General features: G+C 39.3%; 1 protein-coding gene across 2 annotated transcripts in view; it reads left to right on the forward strand.

Annotated features, from left to right (window-relative positions):
* The window catches only part of ARMC1 (armadillo repeat containing 1), a 33982-nt gene extending 30773 nt beyond the window's left edge, over positions 1–3209 (forward strand). For both annotated transcript variants that reach the window (XM_054285290.1, XM_054285289.1), the window contains exons 5-7: positions 96–212; positions 295–369; positions 934–3209. In XM_054285290.1, the coding sequence (XP_054141265.1) occupies positions 96–212; positions 295–369; positions 934–1125 (384 nt within the window). In that variant the 3' untranslated portion in view covers positions 1126–3209. The remainder of the gene's footprint in view (positions 1–95; positions 213–294; positions 370–933) is intronic.
* The last annotated feature ends 7963 nt before the right edge of the window (positions 3210–11172 follow it).

Raw genomic sequence — 11172 nt, forward strand, 5'->3', positions numbered from 1 at the left:
GTAACCATGTGCTTTGAGACATACAGGAACACAATTAATTGTGAGCATTGTCACGTGGTATGTTTTTTAGTTGTGGGACTTTGTTTGTTTTTCAGTCTCGAAGGAATCTTTGTGAAGAAGCCCTGTTGAAGATTAAAGGTGTTATTAGTTTTACCTTTCAAATGGCTGTTCAAAGGTGTGTGGTCCGAATTCGTTCAGATTTAAAAGCAGAGGTAAGTGCTTTGTAACCCTCCAGATTCCCACATTATTGCATTCTGTTGCACTGAGCTCTTGCTTTTTTCTCTGTGTTTGTAGGCGCTGGCAACGGCGATAGCATCAACCAAAGTTATGAAGGCACAGCAAGTTGTGAAAAGTGAAAGTGGTGAGGAGGTAGGATCTCTGTCTTTCTGAATACCAATTGTTACAGCTCAGCTGTATCTTCAATATCAGCTCCTCTGTGCCCATAACATCTGGTAGTAGGCAAAATTTTTTAAGCATGTGTTACACATCCAGTACAAGAGGACTCAAGGATATCCTGTGTCAGGATAAGAATCCATAGAACAGTTACATGGAAATTATTGTTCAGAAGAAGGATGAAAGTACTGTAACTGATTATCTCTATAATGATGTGAAAAGGGTCACAATGAAAGTGGTGGGCTTTCTTGGTTGGTGTTGCTGATGTGCTTTTGTTTCACAACTACTACACTAAAAGGTAGTCTGTATTTCCTCGATGCTTTCTCTTCCCTTGTAAGCTGAACCTCTTCTTGTGTATCTTCTAAGCATAGTTGGTTCCATTTATGTTCTTGCTCTATAGGGCAATGGGGAGGAGTTTCACAATATGCTTGCCTGTCCTCCTGAACATATGTATTATGTGTATTATAAACATGTATATTATAACTTTGATTCATTCTTTTACAACATCTGACATCATTTTAATCTGTTGTGTTTTACCAGATGCTAGTTCCGTTCCAAGATACTCCAGTGGAAGTAGAGCAGAACACAGATCTACCTGAGTATTTGCCAGAAGATGAGAGCCCTACTAAGGAGCAGGACAAAGCAGTGTCTCGTGTTGGGTCACACCCAGAAGGTGCAGCAAGTTGGCTCAGCACAGCAGCAAACTTTCTATCAAGATCTTTCTACTGGTGACTTGTGTTTGGTGTTGAAAGACTGTGTGAATGAACCAACAAGGGGGCCAGTTTTCCATTGGTGTGGTGAACTGCCAAGTGCAATTTGCAATAAATCATCGCGAAAATTTTAGATTAAGCAAACGTATGCTGCATTTTACATTTTATTGGACGTTAAGCCTGATAGGGCAGGGGTCAAAGGACAGAGGCCTCCAATCAAATTGTTCCTTCATTAGTTTTTCATGTAGATTTTATTGCTTCACTTTTTAAAAATGGGTCCACTCTTATATACCAAATGTTTATGCTATACCTTTAGAGCTTTAAGTTAAGTTTGACTTCACATGAAACACATGGTAGAGAGAATCCATTCAACTTGTCTCAGGGCCTCTGTGAAAGAAAATTCTTAATAGCTCTAGTTCTACATTGAATGAAACTCCCTTTTCATTTCTACATCCCTTTGGACTAACACTGTTTTGTTCAATTTTCTAGATTTTGACTCCAGAGAAAAATACAGTCTGCCTCTTTTTTTGGCCTTTGTTTTGCCAGCTGTGTTCACAGCATGAGCACGAGGATCCTCTTTTGCTGTTAAAACTAGAATCACTACAGACTTGAAATGTGTAACCCTTTTATGTATATTGATTTTTTTTTTCCCAGCCTGCCCTTAACTATTGGAGTGCTTAAGATAAGAAAAAAGGGACTGAAAAAACACAAATATGTATACATACATTGTACAGTAAATAAACTAGAACATATTTGTAATGATGGGTGTGACTGACTTATATATATACATATATATAACTAATAAATACCACTGACTGCTGTTTAGGCTAGCTGGGAAGACTAGCAGAAAAAGCTGTGGTCTAATGTAGTGATGACCCCTTGCAGCTCTGCCTGCACAGAATAGAGGAATGTAGACTATATTTGATTAAGAAATGGTGTTTACTGTTAGGAAATATTTAATGGTAACTAAAACTTTAAACTTGAAGTATAAAGCAGGACAGAATGCCTCTTTTGCCACAGTGCCACACTCGTAAATTTTGACTCTTTTTTTTTGTTTGTTTCCCCCTAACAATCTCGATATGCAATTGCTGTTTCCTCCTAATGTCTTTCATGAGACTCCCATGAAAATACATCAGCTTGGCTTTAAAAACATATGCAAACAATTGGCTTTGCCCTGTAACTTACAGACAGTATAAGTCTAAAGATGTCTTAGCAATTCCTGTGAGCAGAAGTGATAATAAAAGCAAAACTTCTGTAGGTAGAGAATAACATATATCTGAGCTGTTAGTAAACACTGTGCCTGAGAGGATTCAATACACAGTGCTTGAAAGCTGCAGTGCCCCTGCTTTGTTGCACCAGAGAAATACAGCTGAGAACTTTGAAACATGTTATAAACGTTGTTATATAGTGCTTTTTTGTGGTAATGTATTTGCTATAATATGAATCATATTTACCACTTGGAGACTCAGAAAAGAAATTTAATGCATCAAAGTTATTCTGCTGTGCCTATGCACAAGGAATAAATAAAAAAAACCCACAGGCTGTCATAGTACTACAGAAATGCTGAGGATATGATAATGTAAAATAATAATAATAATGATAATAATACAGGTCAGAGTTCACCCACCCAGGTTAATTGTCATTCTAAGGAAAAAAAGAAACCCAAAATCTTGTTGGCAGACTAGATGTCTCATGTTTTTTAATATATCTAGTTTATTTTTGATTCAGGTTTACACGCACAGATTGAAAATACAGGCTTTTCAGGGCATGTATTGCTTTAAATATGTAATGCTCTTCATATTGCTGTCTAGAATGTTACAGTACCAAATGTGTTTGAAAAGTCCTCTGTTCTATAGCCATGAATGCAGAGTTTTGTTTTTCTGCATTAACATCTGTTTGCATTTGCATTACTGCACATCTATTTACTAAAAGACTACACCCTTTGGATATTAATGGTTCAATACCAGTAGGTATTACAGTTCGTTTGTGCATTCGGTCTGTAGGTGTGCTTTTATGACAGTATTGCAGCTCTTGTAGAACAGTTTAAGGCATCTGTAAAAGTTTTTGAAATACATTGTAAAATAATAAAGGATAATATAACTAAAAGCGTGACTGGTGCCTTTTTAAATGTCTAAAGAAAATCTGGTGCCTTCTTAAATGCTCTGCCATTCTTTTAAGCTGCTTGTGGTTTTAGAAGTGTATTCATCTTCAGTTTGACAGCGAGGAATGCAGATGTCCAGTTTTAGTGACTCCTTTGCTGTATGTCACAGCAGGTCTTTTGTATGTGTGTAGAACATGCTTACATTTCGAAGTTTTCTGTAAAAAGTGGGTAAGCAGATGATTCTTGACAATATTATTTCAAATTGATTCTTAGGGGCCTTTTTTGGGCATTAGCTTTTTTTAATAACTGATGCTATGTAGGTCATATTTCATTAGGGAAATTAAGAAAAATCAACACTTCTGGAGAAATTGCTTTGATAAAACTGGGGGGAGGGGGGAAAGTCATAACACAGGCTCATTAATTTTATGCTTTTACTTTTTCAGAGGTCAGATGAAGAATAAGAAAACCCTTTTGCTCTGACCTAGGGATATGACAAAAAAAAATACTGCAAAATTAGAGGCTTCTAAAAACAAGCTGAACTGGGAGATGTGGCATTGGTATTGCATTGCCAAGTTGCAAAGTACTCAGTTGCCAAGGAAGTTACTGCTTACATCATGGTGGAAGTTCCTGAATTGTCCTAGGGTTATCTCTGTACAGCATAATGGAATAATCACTACCATGTTTCCTCATAATAAGAGTAAATGCTGATGGGATAGGTAGAGGCAAAATTGAGGCTCATAGCTGTGCCTCTGTGTGCAGCTGTCAAAGCACTGTAAGCATTCTGCAGTACAGTGAAATAAATTATACTCTGGCTTTCCCACTCCAAATCACCTATGGCTTATTCTGTACAAAAATAGCTGATGTGGCTGAGTTTAGCCACAGGCCGTGTATGCTGGTGAGGGGGGTACTGTGTGGGGCTAATTTGGAAGAAAACATTGACTACCTAGGCAGATGCAAAGTGGCAGGTGTGAAGTACTCCTGTAACTGCCTGCTATGTAAAATAAAATGTGGGTGCACTTTTTTGCCTCTGACAACATTCTAGCTGTCAACTAGCAGAGTTTAAAAACACACCTAATAAAAATTAGCAGCACCACTCCTTCCCATATCCCTTTGGTAGAAGCCTGGATCATACAGTCTTTCCTGTTTTTTGTCTGTACCTAATTATTCAGAGTTCCTAAAATGTTAGCAACCTCTGTCTGGTAAAATTAAGGGTTGAAAACAGATAGAGATGAGAATAAGGTCTCAACCCATCTCTGATGCTGATTGTAATTCTTCAGGAAAAGTTGAAAGCACATGATTTGGCAAAAGGGAGTGAGTGGAGGGGTCACTGGAGACTTCTTCAGTGAGGTACAGCATCTAATTAGCCCCAGGGGTGACTGCCTGTTGAGACTGCTCTAAAGCTTAGTATAAAGCTATTAGAAAAAGAAATTGTTCTATTTGTAGTTTACAGAGGGCAGGCAGTGGTCTTTGTTTAGCCTGCATTGCAGATTTTAAATAGGGTTGAAAAAAGCTCATTTAAATTTGCAGTACTTTGCATGTATATAGAGAGCACATGGAGAGCCAGTCTACCTCTGTGAGCTGACACATGTGCCACATCAGAATTATATTAAGTTTCTTCAAGTTACTGTTCATTTATGTGCATGCTGCACTATGCAAGTGATGGCAAGAGTTAGAGCTTCCTCTGTGGAATAAATTAAGATCCCTTAAAGCAGTTAAAGTCTCAAGATACACACACATCTCAGAGGAGATGCATACTGTTAACAGATTTTTGTACCAGTTGTCATGGTAGAAGTTGTTTATTATGTTAGGATCCGAAGGCTGCTATGTGGATCAAGTTCCCAGCAGCTCTCTCTCTTTGTGGCTACCAAGATACAAAACTTGGTAGCTAAATTATTTCTGCAGTGTTTAATACTTGCCCAGTGGCTACAGTTCAGATTGATCAGCCAGTGCTGCTTGTGCTACTCTATTGTTTCTAAGGAGCTGAATAAAATCACAAGTGAAACCGAACTTCTTACGTCAAAAGCACTTCTGTGCCAGCAGTGCATGGCACTGTGTCTGACTGGCATAACAAAGGTCTTTTAAGTAGCTGTTAGAGAAATCTGAATGCCACAAGCCCACCATATGACAGGAGTGTTGTTTTCATTTCCTATCAGAGCACTGAGTTAAGTTTAAATACAGAAAATAAGGGGGTACTGTTTGAGGTAATAGTTTGCTGTTTCACATCTCTTCTCTCTGAGATCCTTCAAGCTCATGGCATGCTAACCCGCTAGTGCAGGGAATTGCTGTGTCAGCTTCTCCGTGGGAGCTGCCCCTCTGGATGTCTGCTGGTGAAGGGAGGGTGAGATCCCTCGTGAGCCCATGGTGAGCTAGCAGGGAGCAACTGGCACGCTGTTCGCACCTAAGATCCCACAGACATGTGAACATACGTAACACAAGGTCTTTAAAAAAGGGTTTTTCTACTGACCTCATTTTACAGACTGCACAACAGAATCTGTTTACCCAAATTGCTCAGTAATCCTGGGAAGTGCAAAATTTTGTGAGCTGTCTCGGATTCTTAGTTCATGCTTCACTTCATAAATAAACTGAAACACTTTCTATTTTAAGAGAGACCTTTGCACTGTCAACTTCTCTGGGCTGGAGTAGGAAAGTCAAACCTGTCACAAGCAACTTTCCTTATTGAGTTACACATTTGCTGCATCAGGATGTTGACAGGCATAGTCAAAAGCCAATTTTCATCTCAAAATAATTATTACTGATTCGTTGAAGTTCTAGGTAGCAAAGAACTTTTGGTAACAAATACCTTTTTAAACTTTTTAAAAAATGAGCTGTCTTTGCATGTATTGTATTTCAAAAGCTTTGCACAACATGATCTATTTCAGCAGAGTTAAACACCACCCTGACCATGGTATTTGTGCTCTTTCCAGAAATTAATGTTATTAATTGGTTTTATTCTTTAACATTTCTCTAAGGAGAAATGTTAGACTCCCCATATACACAGTATTATATATCTTATACAAATGTGGTGTTTCTTTTTAATTATTTGTCAAGAGCATGTTTTGGTTAAACTCCCTTCCTGCCCCTGTGTATAGCACAGGTAGAAAATGACAGCACACCAGTGTCCTTTTTGTTGTGTGACCTTTTGCCTGTGCTTCCTTCACTGGGCAAATATCCATGGTGTATTGTTTTGTATTTAACTTTAAAGGGTAGGCAGATGATCCAGCACAGGCAGTCCTGGTTTTGGGAAGGCTGGGAGGGAGTGGAAGGAAGCTGGAAGGCAATTCATGGGCAGAGACTTTGCATCTGCAAATGGCTGCTCCTCCAGGCCAGAGGAACAGCACCAGTTTAGCTTTACATGAGTCTGTGTAAAGGTGAGGATTTAATATGCATTACTGCAAGATTAATTTTTTTTCTGAATAAAAATTTAAACTGCCATAATGGATTTTTGATTGTAAACCCCTAAATTATTCGTATGCAAGTCCCACATTCAATATTGACAATGCCATTGAGGTTCGTAATCTTGGTATAAAACTAGAAGCTTTTATGTTGTCCTTGGATTTCATGGCTTTACCTCCTTTGCTACAACAAATATGTGCTGTAATGTTTTAGCAAATAACCATTATTGTTTATACACTGTAATTCAGTGGGATGTAGTAAATGGCATATTTTAAGGAGTCTATTTCTTTGCATATAAAATACCTGTAAAGCTTACTGACGGTGAAGAGTGGCTACTACTTAGCTCTCAATTGTTGGCTACATTACTGAAACAATGAAGATATATCACCCACTATAATAGGGAAATAGCAGCCATTTAACAGAGGTGAGCATTAACTCTGTCATTTAGGCTGCTGAAGCAATCTTACTGTTATAGTCAGTGTAGCTGCTTTTGTTTCTCCATATGTGTAGATGTTCTGGTTTATAAAATGCATTGGTGTTTGTAACAGTAAATTACGAAGGACACTCCTGCTCTTTAAATGAAGTTATATCTGAACCTTACAACAGGCTAAACAAATATAAAATAAATAATGACTGGTTTTTGAAACCTTTTTCACTATAGCTTCAACAATAAATATAGTTATAGCTTCAACAATAAAAATTCTCTGCCATTCTGCAAAATTTTGTTCTAAAAAAAAAGTAAATAGATTTTTGGATATAAGCCTTCACTGTGAAAACAGCTTCTTGATACATAATTTCACAGTGATGATTATCAAATAGGTGTGTGTTACCCTCTTCAAAGCTAGGAATCTCTAAATAAAAGCTGGCAGTGGCTAGTTCTTTACCTGGAATGTCTCAGAGGTCATGCCCTCTCTAATATTATGTTTGTAATTCATATTTGTGGTACTGGCTAAAGAAGTGAAGAATGTCATATTGTGCTGTTTTCCTTTTTCTTCAGCCTTCTACACACATCACCCCCAGTATAATGAACCTGATGTAGGTAAAGCCAAATAGTCAGTTGCAATTCAATGTATCAAGGGTTTATGATTTTATTATGAAATTATAATTATTATTATTAGGGTAAAGCACAAAAAATAACTTTAGAAATTTAAAACATGCTTTTTTGAGGCACTGTTCATAATATACATAGGGAAGCATGATGCAGACCTGTCTGTAGAATGGATGGATATCTGGTTAACTACAGTGAGAGCTACACCTGACTATTATTTGTGAACACCCTGAATGTGTAAGAGTTTCCTGCATCATTTAAATTAATTGAGTAGGAGGAAGAGAAAAAAAAAACCTAATGCCACAAAATGAAGAAAAAGCTTGAATGTAGCCCAGCCCTTCCTGGTCCTTCTCTGTCTCTCACCCCAACACGACTACACTGCAGCAGGGTCTGTAAACAGAGATGTGGGGAGGAGCAGACCCTCTGCTCATGTGAGACTGGCAATGAGTGGAAGAAGTTGTCATTCCCATTAGCTCTGAGATACTTCAATATTCCAGTAGTGGTAGCTCATAAAGACCCAAATTATGAAACTGAGCTTCTATCTTTAGAAACCCCTTTTTGACCAGACAAAATATCAGCGCTCTAGGGCCAGTGTTTCTTCTGCAAGGTCAATGCCATGCTATTTTGGCTAAACAACAGTATAGTTGTCTGTATTTCTGGCTTGTGGGACAGTCTGCCACCATCAGGGAAGAGAGAAAGGGTGGTCTTTAAATAAATCTCCTTTTGGGGAGCTGTAAGGATACTTAAGTTTAGCCTTCATCTATGTGCTGTGTGCCCGCCTCTAAAGAGATGTGTACTTAAATGCCATTCCTTCCTTCAGGATAGGAACATCCAAACCCAAAATGCCTCTCTGAATCCTGAACCCTGAGCTAGCTCTCGGCTGCTGAGTGACGGGTTTAGGATCATCCAAATGAATTGTAAGAGGTACCCAGCAAACTTCCAATATGTGGTCCCAGTGACTACATCCCATCTCGAGTACCCACCTACTCCTAGGCTGAAACGGCAGCTGGCATCAGCTACTCAACCAATCCAATTTACTTTCAATCACACCATTACTACAACCTCCCTCCTCCATCTGTGTAAACATATGTCTTTGTTAAACACCACCATTTGTACAGGATAAAAATTGTCAATGCTGACAAAAATGCCCCCACATAATGCTGTTGTGATTGCAATGTTGTCCTTAAGCTGATTTTAAAGAAGTCTGTGAGCTGATCAACATCTTCCACTGCTATTAGTGGGAAACTTTCTTTGATAGGAATAAATAATGTAATAATGTTTTTATTTCATCCATGGGAGATGTGTTCTCACTTTCCTAAGACAAAGCTCTTATAAGCCACTTATTAATTATCAGTAGCAGTTTGCAGGGCCACTGTAATACCCCAAAGCAATGGCTGTTCCATGAACAGTTTTTTCTAATAATAGTGTCTTGGCAAGAACATATTTCCTTCATACTTTTCTGAGGCTGGCCCTTAAATCTGGCAGGCAAAAGTTAAAAAATCTGAAGAAAATTACTGGTAATTGCTCCTTGTACCAGCTTTTATGACATAACCAGAACTGGCCTCCATAAAGGAGTTTTTCCTTTTTTCCATAGCAGAGGGCAGTATACTACTAGGACTGTCCTACAAGGCAACGGAATTCCAGCATAACCAAGGGTCTCCACTCTCTAAACCCAAGAATTATGAAATATGAATATTATAAAATAATATAAAGGGGATGAGGGTATCTGTTTACACAAAGAAAGTTTCTGTGTGAGACATGAGAAGGCAAAACAAGAACCAAGTTTGTCTCCTGCCAAGGGTAGAGCTGTTTAACAAACTGGACACCCACCAAAATTGGGCAGTCCTCTTTGCTGGGCCATCCTGCAAAATGCTGGCTTGACCAGCATGAAACAGGGAAATTGGTTTGGGTTCTGTGACCTGAGCTTCTAGCTCTTCAGGACTTTGACTCCAGACACTTAAAATTAACAGTTCCCTTCATAGAAAAAAGTAAACGGGATGTTGGGAGTTCCATTCTTGGTGCAGTGTCTGTCACTCCACTACTCTGTGGAGTGTGAGATCCTTAAGCAAGTAAGTATTTTAATTTTGTACAAACCTCCTTCTTTTAGTGCACACTTTGTTCCTTGTTTTTGCTCTGATTACAATACTTTTGTTGTCGTCATCATTGTAGTCTTTCATCCTTTCAGTCCTTATAATACTAAATATGGAAATTTAGTTCCCACCGGAAACTGGATTTAAATTCCCCTAGGATTCAAACCAAATCATTTTGTTTCTTCTTTGGGTATGCTAGAGTGCAATTCCATGCTTTTCCCCCATCATTTCTGCAGCTGTGAGGATTAGAGATGCTTGTTTTAAATGAAAATTGAGATTTTGTGGAATTCCTTTCCTTACAAATTGGGGCTTTGCATCAAAAAAACAAAACAGAAAGTTGAAAGTTTTTCACCCTTACTTTGCTAATTCCTCACTGGCCTCAGCTTCATCCTGATGTTTCATGCAACCTATTCCTGCTTTCCTGGCTTGATGGTTTTGAAACATTCAGAGTCTTTTGGATTGTTTGTGTTTTGCTTTGTTTTCTTTTGCCTGTTTTGATTGCCATAACTTTGCATCGCACTTTTCAACCAGGCAAAGCAGGATAGCAGGACTGAGAATTTCTGCTCCTTTGGGATTTGGTAAAGTGAAATACTTGAAACAAGTCAGAGAGATTTGACTGAGCAGCACTGGGCCAAGATACAATGGGGCTGTCAGTAAATCTCACCCCACACATATTATGAAATCACAGAAATTCTCTCTGGGATGTGAAGATTATGAAGAGAAGCTGTATCACCTCGCCTCCTATATGATTCTTGTATAAATGAAAATGTGGGCTATCAGGAAACTCCTTTATTCTCTGTTTGAAGTATTAGTCTCTCCTCCTGCCATGAGTCTGGGTGGCTGCCTGTGCAACCCACTAGTGCAGGCAGGAAGGATGCATGGACTTCTACTACCACCAGTTCTTGGTAGCTGGTGCTCTGGCCTTACTCCCCAAGCTGCTACTTAGTGGTTGATGACTGTGTAAATGTTATGAAAATCCTGAAGAGGCACTTAAAGGGAAGTTCTGATGTCAGGGGAAAACCCTCCCCACCTCCTCCTCTTGCAGCCTGTGGACCTGCAGCACTGGCTTGGCTGATGCTCCATCTCCATCTCATTGACCACACTAAACCTCCTGCGTGAAGGGGCAACGGGAAGGAGGGACTGGCTGACTCCCCACAGAAACAGATGCTTGCAGCGACACCTAAAGTTAACTGAGCCTTTAGAGTCCAAAGTCCTAAAAGGTCTGCATGGCCATGCTGGTTTCCTGCGGCATGGGAAGAGACTTTAGGAAGAAGCTCCACTTGTACTGTGTCTCAGGTGTTTGCCCATCTGTTGGCTGCTGCTGCCTGTGCCCATTCCCATTACTTGTGGACCTGCGTCAAACACAGGAATTGCATCCTGGGTCTCAACAGTGCCACCGGGGGCTGCTCCCCTGCTCCCCTTGGCTGCCAGCTGATG

The sequence above is a fragment of the Melozone crissalis genome, unplaced genomic scaffold, assembly GCF_028551555.1.
Source record: "Melozone crissalis strain CALT ecotype California unplaced genomic scaffold, PUWL_Pcris_2 ptg000042l_1, whole genome shotgun sequence".
Classification (NCBI taxonomy): Eukaryota; Metazoa; Chordata; class Aves; order Passeriformes; family Passerellidae; genus Melozone; species Melozone crissalis.